This window comes from Eretmochelys imbricata, chromosome 7 (genome assembly GCF_965152235.1).
Source record: "Eretmochelys imbricata isolate rEreImb1 chromosome 7, rEreImb1.hap1, whole genome shotgun sequence".
Taxonomy (NCBI): domain Eukaryota; kingdom Metazoa; phylum Chordata; order Testudines; family Cheloniidae; genus Eretmochelys; species Eretmochelys imbricata.
The window spans coordinates 121,208,878-121,233,279 of record NC_135578.1 but is presented as its reverse complement, the minus strand read 5'-3'; the positions used below and the strand labels follow the sequence as shown (position 1 = coordinate 121,233,279).

General features: G+C 43.1%; 1 protein-coding gene across 3 annotated transcripts in view; it reads right to left on the bottom strand.

Annotated features, from left to right (window-relative positions):
- Positions 1 to 1,015: 1,015 nt before the first annotated feature.
- NT5C2 (5'-nucleotidase, cytosolic II) overlaps positions 1,016 to 24,402 on the bottom strand; it is an 84,223-nt gene continuing 60,836 nt past the window's right edge. For 2 of the 3 annotated variants that reach the window (XM_077823250.1, XM_077823251.1), the window contains 15 exons: positions 22,839 to 22,956; positions 21,683 to 21,778; positions 17,357 to 17,448; positions 17,089 to 17,146; positions 14,895 to 14,988; positions 13,806 to 13,859; positions 11,445 to 11,528; positions 9,776 to 9,817; positions 8,486 to 8,593; positions 8,027 to 8,093; positions 7,039 to 7,209; positions 5,350 to 5,401; positions 4,912 to 4,972; positions 4,060 to 4,236; positions 1,016 to 2,964 (listed from right to left, as the gene is read on the bottom strand). In XM_077823250.1, coding sequence (XP_077679376.1) covers positions 2,725 to 2,964; positions 4,060 to 4,236; positions 4,912 to 4,972; positions 5,350 to 5,401; positions 7,039 to 7,209; positions 8,027 to 8,093; positions 8,486 to 8,593; positions 9,776 to 9,817; positions 11,445 to 11,528; positions 13,806 to 13,859; positions 14,895 to 14,988; positions 17,089 to 17,146; positions 17,357 to 17,448; positions 21,683 to 21,778; positions 22,839 to 22,956 — 1,514 coding nt within the window. In that variant the 3' untranslated portion in view covers positions 1,016 to 2,724. Of the gene's footprint in view, positions 2,965 to 4,059; positions 4,237 to 4,911; positions 4,973 to 5,349; positions 5,402 to 7,038; positions 7,210 to 8,026; positions 8,094 to 8,485; positions 8,594 to 9,775; positions 9,818 to 11,444; positions 11,529 to 13,805; positions 13,860 to 14,894; positions 14,989 to 17,088; positions 17,147 to 17,356; positions 17,449 to 21,682; positions 21,779 to 22,838; positions 22,957 to 24,402 lie in introns of those variants that run through there. The other variant, XM_077823252.1, reaches the window with a different exon arrangement.

Genomic DNA, 24,402 nt, shown 5'->3' with positions numbered 1-24,402 from the left:
CCTCAGGAAAGGTTTAACTTGAAAATTTACCTAAAACACCTTTGATCTGTGCTACATTAAAATGTGGGTAAAATCCCTATCTCTGATGGCGCAATTGGGGAAAAACTCCCCTAACCCTGCCCCAGCTTTTCCAACCGAAACATTTATCCCCACCTTTCCACCCCACCAAAACATCCCTGTTTTCCCTTAAATATCATGTGGCTTCAAGAGACACTGTGGGAGGTTCTGCACCAGCTCTGATGGCCTTTCCCTGGTATTAGACAAACACTGGGGAGTGTTTAGCAGTGGCGGTGGGAGGAGGTAGAGGTGTGTTCTCCTCCCTCTCATACTCACCATAACATGTGAAACCGTGGCAGATGGAGGGGAACCAGTGCCATAGAAATGTCTGACCCAGTTGCAGGAAGGGGTGGTCTGCGTGTAGCTGCTGGTGGGGGAGCAATTATCTCACAAGTCTTTAAAAGTAGTTTCTGAATCCATTCACTGTGAACCTGTTCCACCCCTGCAACCAGGGCAAAAAAACCTGACCTGACAGTTTCACACAATATCACATCTCCATTACTGAATGCAATGGCTTAGTGTTGATTTTCATCCTTGTTCTGACTGGTGTGCCCTGTATAGGATAGTTGATTTATGCACAGGTGCAATGGTGGATGAGCCCAGAATCCATCCCCTTTGTACACAAGGACTTGCTACTGGCTTACACCCTAGGGTCTGAAAAAATATAATTAAACCAAAACTCATTTCCCACCTCTTTGGGGCCCTTTCATCAATCAAGTTGCCATCTTCTTTCCCTTAACACTTCTTCTGAGTCCCTTTCAGAAGGAGGCTGTATACTGCCCTCCTTAAAACTTAGTGACAAAAGCGCTGGACATCTCCTCCTGAAAATCCAAACTCTCTGATGGTTTCCTGGCTCGCCAACTCTGTACCTAGCAAAGTCGCTCCCCTTCACCCCATTCAGCTGTGATGCGACAAGGACACCTTCCAGCAGTGATGCATAAACAACGTGATAGGCCAGTAACACTAGAACCATCATGGTTTATTGACTTGTAGGCCATCCATACCAGCACCTCCTGCTGATTTGTTTTTCAGCGTATGTTACACTGGCATAAGATCAAATGCAGTTATGAGATTGAACCAAAAGGTCTAATTCTTTAAAATCAGGCCCCCTGTTCTGTACCTTTCACAAATGAATGGCAGTTTGGAATAAGCTACACCACACCCATGACAGGTAGTAAATGGCAATGCACGGTTAACACAGCTGTACTGCCCACCACACCTTACAGGGAATGGTAACATAGGAGGGATCTGTGTTTAAGTTAACACCAGGTGGAGGCCCAAAGGGCAGAGACAGGACACTGAGAACTGTTTGCAGGACAAATGAAGCAGACTGCATCATATTCATTTCTGAAACGGAGGTACCAACAACTGCAGGTTCTAGCACAGGAGCCTGGAGACTACAGCTATCTTGAGCCAGATCTCTTTCATGCTGGGACCTGTAGTTTCTATGTGCTACAGCTCCATGTGAAAGATGGGGCAGCTGCAAGCTGTATTGTGGAATTGTATGGGTCATATATATATATACACACACACACACACACACACACCCCCAGCCTGTCAGGGATGGGCTAGATTATACTTAGTCCTGCCATGAGTGTAGGGGACTGGACTAGATGCCCTCTCGAGGTCCCTTCCGGTCCTATGATTCTATAGTGTGGGCCAAGTTCAAGCTAGGATGGGTGGCCCAAGCACACACTTCCACTCCAGAGGCTGTTTGGCTTTTATATCTTTGGGACACTTTGACGCTTTCCTTTCCTAAAGCTAAGCCGAGAGAGAGAGAGAACAGAAATTGGGGGGAGAAATAACTGACATATGATGTACAGATGTGATTTCAAGCTCCAGTTGAAAATACAGCCGGGCGGGGGCAGGCGAGAGCGTGTTTGATAAACGTAGCCGAAATCATGCACTCCATGTCAATGATGAAAGAATTAAGTCTTTATCCACCAAGGGGAGGACAACAGACTTCCTGACAAACCCAAAACTACTGAATGCTAGTGAGTACCGGAATCCCAGTGAAATCAGATATTGCCAGAGTAATTTAGAACATTAAACAGCTTATAAGGGGAAACTTGTGCTTAGCAGAGGGTAAATTCAATGCTGGAAGCCATAACGTTTCCCTGGATACAATACAGTATTTAGTAGGGGGAGAATTTATATCCAAAAAAGCTGAGAATTAAGAAGAGTGGTACAACTTGCAGTAGGAGGATTCTTGTCAGATCATTTTGTCTGCTACTGGGCCCATTGCATCCTTCCTTCTCTGTGGAGACTGTACAAATTCCAAACCGTTCATAAGACACTGTTCAATGAAAACCAAATGAATTGCACCCATGGGAAGAAAAAGGGGGAAACATGCAGCATCCCAAATACGTAACAGGGGAGGCATTGTAGATAACACTTGTGTGAAGTCCAGTCTGAATGCACTGTTAGAATCTCCTGTAGTGCAGAATTCATTGGCATTTCAAACTGTCTGCAAAGAGCAGATTCGCAAAATTAAAAACAAGGGGCACCTCCTGATTAGTGTTAATTTTAAAAAGTTTTTGGAAACTTTCAAAATGTGCCTTTGAAAGAATCATGCCCATTCCCCCTGGAACCAAACAAGGGAATCCACTCCCGCTCATCACTGCCGCAATCATGTTTTGTCTTCAGAGAGGCTTCCATTTTTCCTTCCTATTCCTCTTCCTCCTCCTCCTCCTCTTCATCATCATCCTCATCATGGCAATGTGTGATTTCCTGAGGAGTCTGGGGGAAGAGGTTAGGTGGTTTAATTTCACTGACTGACCGGGTCAGTTGATGCCGTTTGTAGTCGGAATCTTTGAAATCCACTGAGGTGCGGTTGCGGGTGGCCAGAGGTGACTCCTTTTCATTGATGTCCACATGAATGTGCTCCACCGTCGATTCATGTGGCATCTATACAAAAACAACAGAGAGGAGTGGACCTGTCTTATTGTCCCAGGAGGAATGCTGTGATCAGCCATGCAGATGCTCTCATTATTTCTCCAATATATGCAGATACTAATGAAAAACAAGCACCTGAAGTTTGTTAAATATGCTGTACCCTTGGGATTGTGACCAGAAAGCAGGCCCCACCATGCTGTGTATGCTTGTAGCATTACAGAACTAATACTAAAACACAGGTATGCATGAGGGCTTTGGGCTGAAAGTGAACCTAGTGAAAAGAAAAGGAGTACTAGTGGCACCTTAGAGACTAACCAATTTATAACCAAATTAGTTAGTCTCTAAGGTGCCACAAGTCCTCCTTTTCTTTTTGAGAATACAGACTAACACAGCTGCTACTCTGAAACCTGAACCTAGTGAAATCGTTTTCACTACTCTTTGAAGCACTTAGCTCCTTACAGATGAAGGCCAATGACTTTTCATGCTATCCATTCAGAACAAATTGGCCCGTTATCATTCATAAGACAGCACAAGCCCATGACATTGACCTTAATATCATCAACATCATCAATACTGAGGGCCAATAATTAGCCTAATTACAGCCTATGGTACTCTCCCATAGGAAAGCCAGTGTGGAGAACAGCAAAACTGGTAACTAGATCCAGTGTTATCCCTCTGTACGTCTTGTCGCATCACTGCATGCATCCCCAACTCTATGCTGCTCTAGATGTGATTCTGAGGATGATCCCCAGGTCCTTTATTCTAAGCACCAGTATTTTTCTTTTATAGTTCCTCTATCCCCACTGAGCAGCCCACATTACTGTCTCTGGCTGGGAAGGTGGACAGCTTTCGGGGTGGCCAATGCCATCCTAACAAGCAGGAGTCGATCACCCTCCACTAAAGAGCTCAGACACCTCCATAACAAGCTTAAGTGCCTCCAAGCCATAATATGAGAATTTGAGTTTCCTATCTCTTCTGCACTACAGTAGTGATGTCCCCAAGTCCTTAATAGTGTTTATCTGGTTCTGCCAACATCACACACTAGACAGTTCTGATGGCATTTGCCTGTCAGGACTGCTGCTGATTTCTCAGTGGGTTACAACTCACCAGTACGTGGGCGGCTCTGAAGAGGTAGCTGAACGGATAGTACAGGAGGTTGATGAAAGATGCTGCATAGAGATCTGCATAACGCATCACCTGGCTGGCAAAGAGGGTCTGTCGTGAGCCACTACGGAACAGGCTTCCCATCATCCCATAGCACATGTCCATGTCATGAGTCACTTTCTACAAGCAAAAGGCAGATTCAATGCTCTGGCCAGAGAGCAACGCAAACTCCAGCAGAGAGACTGGGAAAAGATCGTCACGTAATTGGGACATTCTGAGTTCCTGGGCTGCTCAGTTTCTGCAGGGGTCTCAGAATAGAGGGGCACTTAACAGGCGGTGTGTGTTCTAATAGCGAGACCACACTGCATCCATATTCACATCTAATGGAGGGGAAAGCTGTACTGGAATCAATGACATTTCATCATAGCTGCAGCCATCCCACCAGGCTGTGATGTCATCTGAACAAGGTTTGCCTGATCAGTAGATGGGAAACTTCCAGGGAACACCAAGAATGCTGTAGGAGGTGGTGACAGACAGCCAACAGGCGGCCCATCTGAGTCAATATGGAATCAGTGCCCCAGAATGGTACCAAGTGGCACTATGCTTCTTAGATCAGGCATAAAACCAAGGTCTTGACCAGGGCATTCTCCCTAACAGGGCAGGTGCTACCCCAATGACCTGGCCAAATTCCAACTGGGGTAACAACCTTCTGTCTACCTAAAGCTCCTTTTTTATTTCAGTTGAACGTGATATACTTCCCTGCCTATGAAAGCTATTGTGTAATGCTGTTGCATTTTAGTGCTGAGGGAAGTGATCCCAGTATACAGTGTGAAAAGGTGTTTTTATAACTGATACCTTAATACGTTTTTGGATGGAACTGATGTCAGGCCGTTCATTGCTGCTACTGTCCAAATGCCTGGTTATAGAAGAAAAATTACACAACGTTGTTTGAAAACATTTAGAAAACTAGGAGGTTTAGGGTATTTTTCAGTTAGGAAGTATGGTCTATAGAGGAAAGAAGGCTAGCTTTGTGGGTAGAACCCAGGATTATTAGGAGTCAGGACTCCTGAGATCAACTCCTGGCTGTGCCACAGACTCATTGTGTGACCTTGAGCAAGTCATAACCATTGTGTGCCTCAGTTTCCCCATGTGTAAAAAGAGGATACTGCTTACCTAACTTAGAGGGGACTTGCTGGGATTCATTATCTAATATTTACAAAAGTGCATTAAGATCTTCAAATGACAGCTGCTATGTGGGGTAGGAAATTATTATACAAATGTTGGAATACTCACTTGTACAGCTCCGCCAAGAAAATGTCCAGACTCTGCAGCTCTTCAAAAAGGGCTGAATAATTCCATAAAAGAGAAGAAAGAGGGTCAGAGGGCTAAACCTGAAAGTGCCAAAAGCATCACATTTCCAGCGCTTCTCATAGGAGGCAGCTGTGGCCAGGAATGGAAAATAAAACAGAGTGCGCAATTGCTCGGGCTGACATGGCGAGAAACAGGTGTCTAATGTAGATGGGTTCAGCTAAAGAGTTGAATGCACACCGTGCAGGCCTGGCAGGGCTCAGGACTTGCTTTCTGGGACTGATCCCTGCTGCTTTAGGGCCCACACCTGCAGTTTTATATAAGTAATTCCTTTGACATCAACAGGGCAATGCGTCTGAGCAGGGCTGCAGGACAGGGCCATTGAAATGGTTCTACACTGAAGGCAGTTCTGTTCTGTGTTGTGAGTCCTGCTGCTGTCTGCAGCTGAACGGAACGAAGCTGGGTCCCAAATAAATTGAGGTGTAAGGAGAGCAGCATGGTGACCCCGCTAGTCCAATACTGTGACTAATGCTACGCTAGTTCCTCTATAATACTGCTGAGCTGCTGTGTTCCACCCATGGGAGAATGGGATCTTTGCTTATCCTAGGAATTAAACATGGGAGCTGCTTTCACCTCAGACTTCCCCCTGCTTTGACCTCACACCTCCCCGATCCCCTGCCTTCCTTGTCCTAATCTGCCCTGCAACTTTACATCATGGATAAGTAAACAATGAGTTTTTAAGCTTTTTAAGAGCACTGCTGTTCCACTGTTACTCCGCAGCTACACAATTAAACACAACAAATGAGATCCTCATTGCTTCTGCCCTGCAAGCACCTCACCAGCAAAGGAGCTAGCCCAGTGACAGCAGAGATCTGTTAGTGCTTGAGGCTCAGGAGGGGATTCAGGCACCACTTTGACTGAGATGCCAATGGAGGAAGAGAAGGGGGAGAGTAGTGGCGTGAGGGGGTGAGCTGAGAAAGCAGCCCTCCCTCTTAATTAACTGGAACTTCCTCCAGAGAGGGACAGCGTCAGGAAATCAGACACCATGATAAGAAGAACATAATCTGCTAACATACTTTTTAATGAACAACAAACCATTTTCTAACAAGATTTTTGAGAAGTGACCATTTGGTCACTTCAGGGACATACTGATCCAGTCAGTGAAAGAGGTGTGGCTTATTAGAAAAAATTACATGGGTTTGGAACACTTTAGCCCATCAGATCACAACTTCTATCCATGCCATGTAGAGCTCATTTTAATACACAATGCAACTGGAAATTTAAGTCCCCTCCACTGTGCCCAAGTGCAAAGGCCTAGATCCATCCTCGCAAAGAGATGCCAGTGTCAGCAACAGCCAGGACTGTGGTCTGAGAGGCTGAGCAAGTAGTCCAATCCTTTCCCTTGGGTAACAGGACTGCATCAGCCCCTAACACAGATGCCAAAAGCAAGGGGAAGATCTCAGGAAAAAAAGAAACAAAGGCAGATGCATACTGTCATAGAGCCCCTCTAAACCCTGCCCCAGCTTTTCCCCTCGACACCATACAAACAATGCAATCTTGAGAAATAGTGCTAAAATCTCCCCTCAGTTACAATAGACCAGCCGCAGTGAGGTCAATGTTGCTGCACAAGTGAAGTGACAGCAAAACCTGGCCAGTGGTTGCCTAGTTTCGTACAGCTTTTGTCAGTCCAGACATGCAGCTCCTGGGCTAGTTCGGGAATCACCAGGAAGGTCCTCCAGCCCTGACGTTTCTTGGACTTTAGGATGTCTCCAAAGATGTGGTCTCCAATGTACAAAATGTCTTTGCCCTTAGCCCCCAGCAGGTCACAGATAGTATCCGAGGAACCTGAGAGGGAATGAAAACAGGATGGGTCAGCAATTGTGAAATGAAGGGAAAGATTTCTCACATTTCAGAAGCTCACAACTCAGGCACATGCCTGTCACTACAGTGCAAAAACACAAGTGTCCAGTAATTGCAGCTACTCACAGAGCATACACTGACAGCCAAGACACAGGGAGCTGTGGGCTACAGACACAGCAAGTTGGCCATCTCTTCCCAGAAACCATCTTTGCCAAGTGTATTATCTCCACTGGCCCAGAAAGCAGCATCCTTTGGGGTCTCCCCAAAGCCCCAGTCTGCTCCATATTAGCACATCACAACAGTAGCCAAGCACTTGCAGCTATTTGCACTACAGGAATGCCTTCACAAAGTACTCAGTGCTGTGGTTCCCAGACTGTGGGCAGTATCTAGGGTGGTCAGTGCTGGCTCTCATCTTCCACTGAAATGAATGAGCCAGATCCTTTTCATGTGTCAGAAGAGCTGTGTAAGCCATCACCCTCATTCCCATTGCCCTTCCTTTGAAGCAACATGCAAACTGGGCAGAGGATTCTGGGGGCACCTGGCAAGTGGCTGAACATGGCATTGCAGTATGAAAACAGCTGAGTCCCAAGTGTGCTAAAGTAGCCAGAGCACTCCCATGCCCTTTAAAATCCTTGCACAATACTGGATGATGAGCAGGTCCAGCAGGTTACACTGAAGGGCTTGCCTATCAGAAACACTACCAGAGATTAACCTGACAACCCCAGATTATGCCAGTAGGCTGAGAAGCTAAATCTCTGTTTATGCTCATTATACAATATACATGAGATTGTTCTCGCTTTACCGCCTGAATAGACAATGCCATGCTGCAGAGGCCCTGTGTAGGTACCAATCTTCAACTTGCCAGTAACCTGTACAGAAGAGGAAATAAATCACTTTAGTGACGGGCAACTGGTGTGGTGGATCTTTTCTGTCTGGTTTTTCCTAATTCTTCCTTCTCTTGGACCCCTGTCTCTCCCTGGGAGACTGGAGGCAGCTTTCACTCACATGGAGGGGTTTTGTGTTTCACTCTTCTCAATACACAGTTTGCTGTATTCTAATTTAGCTAGGAAGGACTCAGGTTTGCCCGTGAGACACACATCTCCGACAGCAATGAGGCTGACCGGGTGTAACTAAAAGCAAACTCCAGCCCAATGCCTTCCATGAATTTCAATGCAGAGTCCAGTCTAAAAAAGGTCCAGTTCCTGTTCCAAGCTGCCTAAAGAAACCACGTGGGTAAGTGTGCTCCGTATGCAGTACTTACAGTGTCCACTTGTCGCAATACTGTGCCTTCTCCAAAAAATAGGGGTTTTCGTGCATCCACTAGGATTAGGTCAAAGTAGGACTGCCATGGCTGATGAGAGCTTCCAGGCTAGGAAAGGAAGAAACAAGAACCATAAAAGCGTCCGTTGCCTTCAGCCTCTTCTTCTCAAATCACTGATACACTTTAGGATACAAGCTGCTATATTTATTGCACCTTTCATCCTGAAGGATCCCAGAACGCTTTCATAAACTATATGTCGAGGAATCACTCCATACACTGCAGAAATGCAGCCACCTCTGGGTCCAACATGACAGGTATTTAACATCACCAAGAAACACTACAGTTTACAGGAGAAAGCGAAAAATACTACATCCAAGAGAAATTCCACTGTAGAGAAATTTAGGAAAGCAGATTATAAATAAACCCCAGTGGAATCTGACTGGGGCTGATACTGATACTGTGACATGTGCCCAGGTGCAGTGTTGACAGGCACATGAAAATAATTAAGTAACTCCATGAAACAGGAGCTGAGCCATGCATTGTGTGACTGATGAAGTAATCGATTATGCTGAATGTACTAAGCAGACAAAGGTTTGGAGCTCCTAGCTGCTTTACATTTAAACATTTCAGGGCCTACCTCTGCCCTAACTTATACCAGTGTAAATCAGGACTAACATGACTAAAGTTAGTTTAGTCATGCCAGTGAGATCAGTATTAGGCCCTAGATATTCCTTTCCATTTACAAAGCCCTTTTGCTCTCCAATAAGATTTCTTATTGGAATCTAAACTTTGTCAGTTTCATACTGATCTTGACTGCAACATTATTATGTTATTATTAAAAAGAAAAGGAGGACTTGTGGCACCTTAGAGGCTAACAAATTTATTTGATCATAAGTTTTTGTGAGCTACAGCTCACTTCATCGGATGAAGATGCATCCAATGAAGTGAGCTGTAGCTCGCGAAAGCTTATGCTCAAATAAATTTGTTAGTCTCTAAGGTGCCACGAGTACTCCTTTTCTTTTTGCGGATACAGACTAACACAGCTGCTACTCTGAAATATGTTGTTATTAAGGATTCTTGTTTTAAAACAGCTGACAATAGCTCTCTAAATGTTCTATTTATATTTGGATTTGAGTCTGTGTAAATAAGGAAACTAAACAGCAACTGTGTTTTAATTATACCTGCTAATCCCCATGCAGTCCATGAACCAGGATTACAATCCTATTATGCTACACAGAGATAATTACGTGCATTAATTTCTAGTAAAACAGCAGTCCTAGAGTCACATACCTTTGGTCCATGTGGAAAATCAAACAAATAAGTCATAATTTTCTGAAAGACAAAATTAGGATTTTAAAATATACATTTGTGTAGTTTGTAACAGCATACTTCTCAGTCTCCTCCACCTTTTCAGATTACATAACTTTTTTAGTTTTACAATTTACTGTCAATTTTAGCATTAGATTTATTACAATTTGGGAACAAAGTTAATAAAACACATCAGTTGGAGATAAAACAGTAATTTTTATAATCAAAGAATAGATTTGCCTTCAAAATCTGCACACTACAGAGAAGGGCTACTAGGATGATCCGAGGAATGGAAAACTTGTCTTATGAAAGGAGACTCAAGGAGCTTGGCTAGTTTAGCCTAACTAAAAGAAGGTTGAGGGGAGATATGATTGCTCTCTATAAATATATCAGAGGGATAAATACCGGAGAGGGAGAGGAATTATTTAAGCTCAGTACCAATGTGGACACAAGAACAAATGGATATAAACTGGCCACCAGGAAGTTTAGACTTGAAATTAGACGACGGTTTCTAACCATCAGAGGAGTGAATTTTTGGAATAGCCTTCCAAGGGAAATAGTGGGGGCAAAAGATCTATCTGGCTTTAAGATTAAACTCGATAAGTTTATGGAGGAGATGGTATGATGGGATAACATGGTTTTGGTAATTAAATATTCATGGTAAATAGGCCTAATGGCCTGTGATGGGATGTTAGATGGGGTGGGATCTGAGTTACCCAGGAAAGAATTTTCTGTAGTATCTGGCTGGTGAATCTTGCCCAAATGCTCAGGGTTTAGCTGATCGCCATATTTGGGGTCGGGAAGGAATTTTCCTCCAGGGCAGATTGGAAGAGGCCCTGGAGGTTTTTCACCTGCCTCTGTAGCATGGGGCACGGGTCACTTGATGGAGGATTCTCTGCTCTTTGAAGTCTTTAAATCACGATTTGAGGACTTCAATAGCTCAGACATAGGTGAGAACTTTTTCGCAGGAGTGGGTGGGTGAAATTCTGTGGCCTGCGTGGTGCAGGAGGTCAGACTAGATGATCATAATGGTCCCTTTTGACCTTAGTATCTATGAATCTATATTTTAGAGACCTTTAAAATGATCTGTAAGCTTTTTATGCATAATAATGCTGTGATATATTGCGATTTCCCAGGGCTTTAAAGAAACGCCTTGCACCGCTAAAAAGAGGTAATTTCCAGCTTCTCTCCACCCAGATAAAGCACCAATTTCTAGCCCTCTAGCCTTGATGGTTCAAAAGTTATTGGACTGTCACTTGATCACAGATTCAGGATTGTCTGATGCCTTCATGTATGCATCAGAACAGTTTGATTATAGGGAAAGTTTTGCATTTTGGAGGCTACTAGTTTTAAAAATAAAAATACATTGCATTTATCCAGCACTTTTCATCTGCTGAGAGATTGAGACACAGAGGAGGTAACTGATTTGCCCCAGGTCACGCTATAAATTAGTATCAGAGCCTGGAATAAAACCCAAGAGTTCTGAAATCCAGTCCTCTGTTTTAATCCCTAAATCACACTACCTCTCACTCAGGAACTATATAGAATACACTCAAAGTTGTCATACTAAAACCAGAAAATGTATGAAAATGAATATCCAGTTTTTCTTCATTAAGTTCTACGCAAATCCAAGTATTTCAGCAGCACTTACATCTGTGTATTTATAGTCACTGTTTGTGGCAAGAAACACCTTTCCAACCTCATTCATGCGGCGGAGCAGTAATGGCATTTTCCCCTAAAATGACACGCAAGGATTACAGACACTTTACCACTGGGAAAAACAAGCCTTAATTAAAATCATGCTTGCAAGACAATACATTGAAACTGGCAACAGCATCAGGAAAACTTCCTTGCATGCAGAAATGAAAAGAGTGGAAGAAATGTAAATGGGTATCTTTAACTGTGTCCACAGGTGCTCACAGACCCTGAGCTCCCCTTGATGATATTAAACAGTTCAGTGGCACTTCACACACTGTAGCATGCTCACCCACTACCAGCTCCACTTCAGACAAACTGGATGTGGCCCTTGGGCTCCTGGTAAATTACCAAAATGAGCCCTTCGGTAGAAGGTTTGAACACCCAAGTCTACAGGTAGGGATGTGCCATAATTCGAACACCAAAGTTAGAGTGAGTTTGAGTCTGGAGCTGTTTTTATTAACAAGTTATAAATCCTAATTCAGCCATGTGTAAATTACAAGTGATCAACTACCCCAAAACAGAAGTTTCCAAAGCAGCTTGCAGACAGGTAACTAGACTGGTTAATTACTTTAAAATGAAACATTGCAGGCAGGCAATGACTCCATAATGTGGACTGGCTGGTATCAGTACTTTAAACCAAATGACATTCAGATAAGTTTTTACTATACAGGAACTCCTCACTTAAAGTCGTCCCAGTTAACGTTGTTTTGTTGTTACGTTGCTAATCAATTAGGGAACAAGCTCTTTTGAAGTTGTGCAAAGCCACCTGCTTTGTCCACTGCTTACAGGAAGAGCAGCCCATTGTAGTGAGCTGGTGGGGGCTTGGAACCAGGGTGGGCCGGCAGCCCCCCGATCAGCTCCCCACTCCCCTAAGTTCCTTGTGCGGCAGCTACCCAACAGGCTACCAATTGCCAGCAGTTCAGCTGTACGTTCCCCCATTGCCATGTGCTGCTCCTGCCCGCTGCCTTGGAGCTGCTCTCCAGAGCCTCCTGCTTGCTGTGCGGGGGGGGGGAGGGGAAGAGGGGGGCTAATGTCAGGGTGTCCCCCTCCCCCCTGCTCCTGCATCCCGCTTACCCCATCTTCCATAGAGCGGGGGGACACAGGACAGGGCTCAGGACAGAGGGAGCTTCGTTGCAGCAGCTGCCATCTCAGCTTGCTGATTAACTTAAAAAGGCAGTGTACTTAAGAGTGGGGTCAGCGTACTTAAAGGAGCAATGTGCATCTCTCTCTCTCACACGCACAGGGTGTATGTCTCTGTCTGCCATGCTGTCTTCCCTCCCTCCATTCATGCTGCCTTGTAGAGTGTGAGTCTACATTAACAACGAGTTAACCCTTGAGGGCTCAGCCAATTGCTAGTTCATCATTTAGCAGTAAGGCATTCCCTGGGAAATATCCCACCCTCTGACTTCACCTCAACCAAGCTTCAAAATCATCATCACTGTGTACCAGTATTAAATTGTTTCTTTAAAACTTACACTGTGTGTGTATACATAATAAACTGATACTGTGTGTGTAGAAACACATAATATAGTCTTTTGTCTGGTGAAAAAAATTTCCCTGGAACCTAACCCCCCCACCCCATTTACATTAATTCTTATGGGGGAATTGGATTCGCTTAACATCGTTTCGCTTAAAGTCGCATTTTTCAAGAACAGAACTACAACGTTAAGCGAGGAGTTCCTGGACATGGGGCCTACTCATGGAGACTGGCTGCAGAATGCTCACTTGCAGCTCTCACACTTCCTTCAAAGGCAGTCCGAAAGCAGGAAGGCGTGAACAGTTTCGGCTTTCCTAGGATAGACATTGCACTCACTTTAGAGGGAAGTTTGAGAGATTGGAAGGTTTCTTGGAATTTCCCCTCCCCCTCATGCCTCTTTCAGGGGCTGGCTATATCAATACTTCTGTCTGGAAAAGCTCTCAGTCTCTTCTGAAGCTGAGGTCAACAGAGCTGCATCTCTGTGGTTTATGGTGCTAAAAGAACAGCCAGGTAAAAGGAACAGTCCCCTTCCCCACCCGTGGAGTCTGCATGTGCCTCACCAACATCCTCACCTCCATCATGTGTTAAATTCTCCTCTAGCTTTTGTAATCTGTTCAATAGATGTGTGGATGAAACCTAGCCATGTGGATTATTGGGTTGGGACCCAGGCCGGATCTGCACTTTCCACTTTGTCTTTGGTTGTTACAATGGAAACCAGGCTTACCAGTTTTCTAATTCAGTAAAACAAATCAACAGGTTTATTCCTTTCCCCACACTTCCTGCTTGTGTTCTCAATACAGTATGTCCCACAGCACAGCAAAGTAACCCCACACTTACATCTTTCACCACATACTTCTCCAGATTCTCAAGTGTCTTTTCCTTGAGGGTTCCCTGAAATAGAAATAACAGAACTCCATGAGATGCTGGACTTAATGATCTTACACACATCAGTTTATCTCCAACTTCCACACTGTCAAAGCCCTGTAAAAATACAAACCAGGAATGAATCTGAATGGGTGACTCAGAGACAAAGCACAAATCCTATGAGCCATGCAGTCCCCTACTCTGGTGGTAATCTTAGAGGTGAATAATCCACTTTAACATCATTTCAACCCTTTCAGGAAGGAATGTGATAGAAACAGAAACTAATATAGATTGCCATACCAGATCAGACCATTGATCTCCTGTCTCCAGCAGTGATCTAGAGCTTCAGTAGAAGGTAAAACCCACCACAAAGCATCTGGTCAATTGTGCAAAACTCTATATGAAAAATTCCCTTCTGAATCTTGTAGAAATCAGACGACAACCTGAAGCATAAAATGTGATCAAATAATACGAAAGTGCTCCATCCTACTCATTATGGGACTCTTCCTGGGAGTAAAGGAAGCAGAATCAGGCACTCAGCTGCCATATTTACAAATGTTATTGATCAGGAAACCCAAATAGCATAAGTATATATGTTTGTGTATATAAAATTGGGTTGCCCGCTGCACTAAGCAGAGGATCAAAACTTATGAAATTCTCCATCCAGCACAAACAGCTTCCTAGCAGCATAAAGCAATTAACACTCTAGAGTAGATGTACAATAAAATCAATACTGCAAAAATTAACAGTCCATAACTTCAATACATGGTATAAAATGCAAATATGGTTCATGGTGCAATCTTTACATCGCTTGTTAATTATAGGTAAGGAAAATGAGGATTGGATGAGATAGAAGGACAGAGGGATTCTCTTGTGTAATGAGAGAGGTAATCATTATCCCCAAGGGTGTAGTCCTGTACCATTCACATATTTGGTCACTAAATGGCAAAATAGGTTTCTTTTACAGGGATATAGTCACATATTAACTGCTTCCATTCAAGAGTTAAAGACAGGTGTAGTTCAATTAATGACTAATAAAAAATCCCAAGGAGTTCCAATCACCTGGTAATGAACCCAGTCAACAGCATCTCTGACATCCTGGAACATACTCCTGAACGACATAAAGAGGTCTCCATCTTTAAACCCTGTTTCACAGCTATGAGGAAAGAAGAGAGATCAGATATGTCAGATAAAGAACAGCAGCCAGTAAGAAGTGTGCATATACCACAGGACCTCTGTGATTAAGGAGCAACCAGGGAGACAAGATAGCGCAATATATCTGACAGACAAAGCTTGTATTCCCAATTTGTATTCACGATTTCCTCTTTTATTCCGTCATGGGTGCTGGGATTGAGAGAATGCCCCTGTAAATAGTTTCCAGTTAATGGAGTCTATCTGCACAGACTTGGTATATACAGCAGCATTAGAGATGTGTGTTACCCAAACATGGTATTCATTCAGAACTTCAGGAAGCAGATTCCCGTCTCTGGACCATGCACCAGTAATGTGGTATTTCAGGCTTTTGTGACTGCGACTCTAGTTTCTCCCTCCTGACACTAATGGAATAGTAAGTACATAATGATTACGGACATGGAAATATTTCCATTTCAGGAGTGATTGATAGACTGGGACTATAGTTTAAACAGGTGATAAATAAGAGAGGACAGGATACAGGTATACAAAAAGATTAACGTAATAAAGTAAATTAAGTGTTGCTGACTATCCTCTTTCATAACCCAAGAAAAAGGAGATATTCAATGAAATTCAAAGTCAACACATTTAACACTGATTAAAGGTAACGTTGCTTTTTTATATCACAGTGCATAATTATCCTGTGGAACTCACCACCACAAGATACCACTAAGGCCAAGATTTTACATAAGTAAGATTCAAAAGAGGATTTTATACTATATATTGGATATTAAACCTTATGCTTTTGGGCATAAGCCAACCATTAACAGATGCGTATTCCATTAACAGACGCGTATTAAGAAGAAACTCTATTATGGGCAAATTATTCCATAATTGTCCACTAGAGGGTACTGGCCATTTTCAGAGATAGGATACTGGACCAGCTGGACCACTGATCTGATCCAGAATGGCAATTCCTGTGTTCTTGGGAAAAACTGCATATGTGTTTAACCTTTACTTTCCAAGAATGTAATACCTGGTATCACTTCATATCACGTGAATCATTCATGCAGCTGCATCCAGGTTTGCAAGCTCAAAATGTAACCTACCATTTTAAACATGCACCTCTTTGCAAGCCCATGTAAATATTGATTTTTATCTCCCCCCATCCCATATGTCTCAATGTTCCTTTTCTAAACCAAAAAGCATGGACAGCACAGCACTCATGAGCAACCCCACGATAACAGGTGCTGATGCATGTACATGATGGAGGAAAAAGAAAACATGTACATTTCCTGCTTCAAAAAGCTTGCTATGAACAGTAAATCAAAAATTACTGTAAATGTTTGGAAAATGTATCCTTTAAAGTTATTAAAACCAGGCTTAATATTTTAGACAATTCTCTCATTAAGTGAATCTGTTTTTTTAATCAAACCCATGTCATTAGCATATTTCACTTTTGAGTGAGCAAGGTTCTTTGCCATGAAAATGTTAAAACTACTATATGGGAAATCTAAGTGGCTCTGGTAATTGGCCTTGGGAGTTTCGCCTCTCGGTTACTGGCTCAAATACAGTTCTAACTGGTAGGCATTGAAAACAGACATCTGAGGGCTGTTTGGGGGCCACTGTGTTTGTAGTAAGTTTGTGGTCTCAGATCACAAACTTCCACGTCATCAAACCTCCAACTCATTTAGCATTATTCGTTGGAGTCCTAGCTGAGGCGCCAAGAACAGAGTGGAAATGGAAACTGACCATTTACAAGGTTCATATCTAGAGGTTGTCTCTCCACAGCAAAGTTGTGGCAACCAGTGCATTGAGACAGGGACACAGTGTGAGGGAAGAGCTGCATTGCCAATGTCTTTACTGCATCCAATTGGTCTAGGCTTTCAGTCTCCAGAGATGTTAATAGACACTTCACATCAGCATGGAATTCACTTTTATATTAAACAGCTAAAGAGGATTGATCTTAGTCCCAGTGATGTCAATGGAAAGATTCGCATTGACATTAGTGGGAGATTGGACCTCGGTAGAGCAGCTTTGTGCTGTACCGTGCATCTATTATTTAAAACATATATTCAAGACTGCACTATACTATTAGTTTTATAAAATCAGGCAATAAACGTACCTAGAATATCTGTCACAGTTAGTAAAGAAATCTATTAGGCAAGCCAACAGGTAGGTCTCTGCAAAGAAACAAAGCAGAATTTTAAAACAAGAGAAACATCATAAATTAAAATAACTTTTGGGGTAGGAGTCTGGAGGAAGAGAGGTGTTCATGTAACTCAAAGCACACCTGCACAGGTCTGAATCTGCTGTCAGGAAGTCAATGGCAAAACTCCCATTCATTTCCGTGATGAAGGATCAAGCCCTACAGTATCTAATTAGGGATTTACCTGGTAGATTGAACAGCGTGTTCAGAATGTAAAACCTCTCTGTGTCATCCCTCTGAATAAATTTATTTGGATACTGCTCCCGAGTTTCTGGCCTGAAAAACAAGATGGTAAAGGGAAAAACTGAAAAAAACAATAGCATACTCTATAGTTCTTAGAATATGATCATAAAAGGGCCAATTAACTCAAGATTCCCTCAAGCGTTAATCAACACCTAGTTTTACCATGCTGAGGGGGAAATTAACAGTGTGTTGGTGACACAAAAGTAAGAACAGAATCCACTTCACACTCCATAGCTGTGCTGGCTCTAGCCTGGCAAAAATATCCATGGTTGGTCAGCAAAATGAACAAGTCTGACACAAAAAGAAAAGGAGTACTTGTGGCACCTTAGAGACTAACCAATTTATTTGAGCATGAGCTTTCGTGAGCTACAGCTCACTTCATCAGATGAATAAAGTCTGACACAGGGAAGCAGAATGGTTGAGTGACCACAGCCTTACCTTAATCCCTGAGTTCATAGGCAGGGGATACTTAAATCCACTGCATTTTCATTTTTTGTTTAAGATAATTAATCTTTCCCCTAGTTTTCATGTGGTTTTTTTTTTTTTAAACACCCACATGCAGCTTTCATCAGCAATGTGCAAGGTTGTTCTGCTGGAGTCTATGAGGCTCTTTGCAATTAAACATTTCTGGCAATGTTAAAAAAAGTAACTATTCTCATTCTCTTAAAAAAATCATTTTTAAGTGATCACTGGCAGAATTATGCTATTTGCATTCAAAGGATTCATTATATACATAGCAGGACCAAACTCAGGGCACATTTACACCTATCCAACCCCACTGGAGTCTGTGAAGACTACATATACATATGAGAGCCTTGAGCACACATTTGATCTTTCATTTTTTAAGGTTTCTACTTCCTACTGCAGAGACTCGTTAGCTTGAGATGAGCTTATCAGAAGGCCTGTGTGATGGCCTCTTTGGGATTTTTGTTCAGTTGCTACTGAATTTAACTGTTCCTCCATTCCATCAACTCTAGCCTCATATTATGGATTTGGGAACTTATTTGGACACATTTTGCATCAAGCCCTGCACTCCCCCCTTTTCTTATTTAAACTTTCTATTCATAGAGGTAAGAAGAATGCTAACAGCCAACAGGGATTGCAGAACATCACACACACAGTTTTCACACTGCTTTACTATTGGAATCATAGAAGATTACGGTTGGAAGAGACCTCAGGAAGTCATCTAGTCCAACTCCCTGCTCAAAGCAGGACCAACACCAACTAAATCATCCCAGACAGGGCTTTGTCAAGCCGAGCCTTAAAAACCTCTAAAGGATGGAGATTCCACCACCTCCCTAGGTAACCCATTCCAGGGCTTCACCACCCTCCTAGCGAAATAGTTTTTCCTAATATCCAACCTAGACCTCCCCCACTGCAACTTGAGACCATTGCTCCTTGTTCTGTCATCTGCCACCACTGAGAACAGCCTAGCTCCATCCTCCTTGGAACCCCCCCTTCAGGTAGTTGAAGGCTGCTATCAAATTCCCTCTCACTCTTCTCTTCTGCAAACTAAATAACCCCAGTTCCCGCAGCCTCTCCTCATAAGGCGCATGCCCCAGCCCCCTAATCATTTTTGTTGCCTTCTGCTGGACTCTCTCCAATTTGTCCACATCCTTTCTGTAGCGGGGGCCCCAAAACTGGATGCAGTACTCCAGATGTGGCCTCATCACTGCCAAATAGAGGGAAATAATCACTTCCCTTGATGGGCTGACAACGCTCCTACTAAATAATGCAGCCCAGTATGCCATTAGCTTTCTTGGCAACAAGGGCACACTGTTGACTCATATCCGGCTTCTCATCCACTGTAATCCCAGGTCCTTTTCTGCAGAACTGCTGCTTAGCCAGTCGGTCCCCAGCCTGTAGCGGTGCATGGGATTCTTCCATCCGAAGTGCAGGACTCTGGACTTCTCCTCGTTGAACCTCATCAGATTTCTTTTGGCCCAATCCTCCAATTTGTCTAGGTCACTCTGGACCCTATCCCTACCCTCCAGCATATCTACCTCTCCCCCCAGCTTAGTATCATCTGTGAACTTGCTGAGGGTGCAATCCATCCCATCATCCAGATCATTAATGAAGATGTTGACAAAACCGGCCCCAGGACCGACCCCTGGGGCACTCCGCTTGATATCGGCTGCCAACTAGACATTGAGCCGTTGATCACGACCCGTGGAGCCCGACGATCTAGCCAGCTTTCTATCTACCTTACAGTCCATTCATCCAATCCATACTTCTTTAACTTGCTGGCAAGAATATTGTGGGACACCATATCAAAAGCTTTGCTGAAGTCAAGGTATATCACGTCCACCGCTTTCCCCATATCCACAGAGCCAGTTACCTCATCATAGAAGGCAATCAGGTTGGTCAGGAATGACTTGCCCTTGGTGAATCCACGTTGACTGTTCCTGATCACCTTCCTCTCCTCCAAGTGCTTCAAAATGGCTTCCTTAAGGATCTGCTCCATGATTTTTCCGGGGACTGAGGTGAGGCTGACCAGTCTGTAGTTCCCTGGATTCTCCTCCTTCCCTTTTTTAAAGATGGGCACTATATTTGCCTTTTTCCAATTGTCCAGGACCTCCCCTGACTGCCACAAGTTTTCAAAGATAATAGCCAATGGCTCTCCAATCACATCAGCTAACTCCCTCAGCACCCTCGGATGCATTGCATCCAGCCCCATGGACTTGTGTATGTCCAGCTTTTCTAAATAGTCCGTAACCTGTTCTCTCACCACTGAAGGCTGCTCACCTCCTCCCCAAACTGTGCTGCCCAGTGCAGCAGTCTGGGAGCTGAACTTGTCTGTGAAGACTGAGGCAAAAAAAGCATTGAGTACTTCAGCTTTTCCCACATCATCTGTCACTAGGTTGCCTCCCTCATTCAATAAGGGTCCCACTCATAGAGGTGACCTTCTTCTTATTGCTAACCTGTAGAAAGCCTTCTTGCTACCCTTCACATCCCTTGCTAGCTGCAACTCCAATTGTACTTTGGCCTTCCTGATTACACTCCTGCATGCTCGAGCAATATTTCTATACTCCTCCCTAGTCATTTGTCCAAGTTTCCACTTCTTGTAAACTTCCTTTTTGTGTTTAAGCTCACCGAAGATTTCTCTGTTAAGCCAAGCTGGTAGCCTGCCATATTTGCTAGTCTTTCTGCACATCGGGATGGTTTGTTCCTGCGCCCTCAATAAGGCTTCTTTAAAATACAGCCAGCTCTCCAGGACTCCTTTCCCCCTCATTTCAAAAACAGACACCAACATGAAACTGCAGAACTGGAATTAATTTGTAAACTGGACACCATCAAATTATGCCTGAATAAAGACTGGGAGTGGATGAGTCATTACAAAACCTAATTTTACCATACTAATTTCCCCCTACTGTTACTCACACCTTCTTGTCAACTGTTTGAAATGGGCCACCCTCATTACCACTACAAAAGTGATTCTTCTTCCCTTGGTATTCTACTGTTAATTGAATTGTCTCGTTAGACTGACCCCTCCACCTGGTAAGGCAACTCCCATCTTTTCATGTACTATATATAAATATACCTGCTACAGTATTTTCCACTCCATGCATCTGATGAAGTGGGTTCTAGCCCACGAAAGCTTATGCCCAAATAAATTTATTAGTCTCTAAGGTGCCACAAGGACTCCTCGTTGTTTTCCTCCTCCCCTTCATATTAGCCTCCTAGGGGATCCTGCCTATCAGTTCCCTGAGGGAGTCAAAGTCTGGTTTTCTGAAGTCCAGGGTCCGTATTCTGCTGCTCTCCTTTCTTCCCATTGACCTAAACCATAAGCTACAATAATTTAGCTCCTAGGCTAGTTCAATCCTTCACCTCTCTCAAGGAAAGACTGGTGAGCTGAACCACTGGCAGTTGTTCATGCGATGCAGACTTCTGCCTGTTCCAGAAAGGGCTGACACAACTGAATCATTTTACCTGATGACAGGGTGCTGAAACTGAATTATGCCAGCACAGGTAAAAAGCCCCACACACTGTCCTATCCTAAACTCTTCCCCACGCCATGTCCTATCCTATTTCCACTGCTCTAGAAAATATAGGCCTCTTTGTACTGTACTGATGTTTTTCCTAGACTTTGAAATATCATTAACTTCAGAACACTCACAATTTCTTATATGTAAACCGAACCAAACCTATAAAAATATAAAAGCAGCCTCTCTTTATCAACAAATTGTCCGCTATTCCTTATGGTTTATTAAGCCATTTATCAAACCAGAGCCAATGACCAGTGAATGGCCAAGTTGTCAGTACTCACCCTCTCACGAAGTTAAAGCCATGTGCACACACTAGGAGGTTCCCATAGGCATCGACTTTCAACAGGTTTCCATACAGTGTATCAAATACCAGGCCTCTGTCAAGGAAGGAATTTAAGATGTGAAATCAGAAACACACTGAGGAGTGGCCAAATGCACCATACTCAGAGCAAGAATCAAAATCAGCTCTTGAGTGTGCTTATTTGAAGTAGAATATTTGAGCCAATTCTTACATGTCCCATCCAAAACAGAATTGAACACTGGGGGCAGGGTTGTGCTGATCCACTTCTAACGTATCCCTCTGTCTGGCTGTGTAACCACCCTCCCCACCCCCTGCATTGCCAGGTTGAAATGTAAAATTGACCTGCTCTCTATGGATCTTAAAACAGGATCATTATACTTAAAAAAAGCTTAGCTATACGTTCATCGGGGAAGATGTGTAGCTTTCTACACAAGGTCAAGAATTTGGCTCTCACGCCTGCCCTAGTGATTCCCTGAGAATTCTACTGGGATGCAATGGAGAGCTGATTGGGGGAAGGAACCTCTCCAGTCCTGTGCATCTCTCCATTGCATTTAGGAGAGCCAGACGTGGCATGTGACAGCTGCAAAAAAATGCCATGTCATTCCCTGCTACCGATTTGAGATCTACATCTTTTCTGGCAAAACCACATTACAAGTTTCGGCTCATTTATCTAGTCACTAGCCTTTGGGAAAAGGAGATTCCATGACTGCTGAAAACAATGAGCTTCTTCAAGACTGATTGGTAGTAAGGCTGCTGCCAGTTGTCCTCACATAGGCAACCCTTCTTTGTCCTCCCCATGATGGGGGTAGTGAATTCACTGAACATGCTCAGTGTAACCGTCCTGACAGCTTCATTACAACCCATCTTCCTATTATGGTCATGGTAACCTGTGGCAGTAGGCTCAGTGCAACTCAATGTGGGAGGAATGAAAGGAAGGAGGCTGTCTGTTTGTGCAAAAATTCTGCACAAGTGAAGTCAGTCACTGCAAGTCAATCGGGTATGTTCAACAAAGTTCTGTGCACAACTAAAGGCTTAAAAGGTGTCTTCTGAAAACTTGAAATTTCACGTCTATGAACTTCACAGAACAAACATTCAAAGCCACAAGTAGACTAGATCAGTATCTCTTAGTCATTTACCTGGTAGGGAAAGAAGGATCATAGACAAAACTGAGCAGCTCCTGAGGGTATCCAATAGAAACCAATCTTTCTACGGTCAGGTCAAATCCAAGAGATTCATATTCAGGGGATTTATACACTGTACCAAGATAAGATTCCAGTTAGAAAATACAAAAACAGCTCATGGTAAAACAAGGCAGTTAAAAATAATTTTTCCATTCTCCCTCCTCCCTCTTCCACACTAGGTTCCGTCATTATTTTCCTTCTCTATTTCAGGTTCACTTGCTCTGGTGCTTACAGTGATCATGGAATTAGATCATGCTAGAGGCCTTTTGCAGAATGGAAATGCAGTTCATATTTCAGAAGCAGAACGCACCAGATGAAATATAAGTCAGTCCATCAGAGCTCTTTGCCTCAGAGGAAATATATTCCAAACAGCATCTCCCTCTCCTCCCCCTCTCCCGCTATACACATTATTAGAAGCAGAGAGTCTGAAATTCTTTACTACTGTTACAGCTGTTACTCTGGACACAATTCCGTAGCCTAATATTAGTGTCAGGAATTCAGCTAGGAGGTGTTTATAAGTGCTGTGGGCTGTGATGGCTTCCACAGAAGATACAGTAATCAGGTCAGCATATAATTTATTAATAAAACTATATGGTACCGTAGAAACCTGTGAGATGTTACCTTCTTGCATCAAAATGTTATTCTTTTAAACCAGTTTATTATTTTAATATTTCATTTATAAAATATACCTTAGCTCAGCGCAGAGAAAATGTACTTAACGAACCTTATACAACAAGTTCATTCAAGGATCATTTGATGGCTTCACTGTATTTCTGTGGACAGTATGTTGAGTTTTGCTGCCTGGAAACTGTCACTCTTACAGAATCTGCCCCTAAGATGCACTGAGGTCAAATAATTCCCATCACAGTTGAGATATATATTTAAGTGGGCCCCACTGTATTAATGATTTGGAGGCAGCAGATGTATGTGTCATATACACATGCGCTATTTGAATGGTAAACTCTTCAGAACACAGACATGCTTTTCTGTGAAGTGCCTAGCACCGCTGCGGGAGTCATAAAAAATGCTAACAATAATAAATATATCTACAGTCCCCAAAGAATTACTACAGGTAAGAAAATGTGCTGTGGAAAAGAGAGACCAAGTCAAAGAGGAGAAAACTCATATGTGAAACTACTGAAAAAAGATGGAAAAGGAAGAAGCTCATGAAGGAAAATCAGGGATGTTAGACAGGGACAGATTATAGATTATGGTGACTGTCATGAGGAATCTCATATATAGAACTGAGCAAAGTGATTTTTGGTTTCCAGGAAAAAAAACTGGTCAGTTTCTAACCAAAAATGAATTTTTTTTCTTGACTACATGAAAACCCGCCAAAAATTTGTTCTGGTCAAATTAAATGCTAATTAAATGCTAATTCAAACCAACATTTTCAAAATAAAATGCGGAGTGGATCTGACATTTTCAAAATGAGTTATTATACTTCCAAAATTTCTGTTTTCAGCTTTTACTTGGCCAAACCTATTGCCAAATTCAACCCAAATTTTCAAATAGTTTC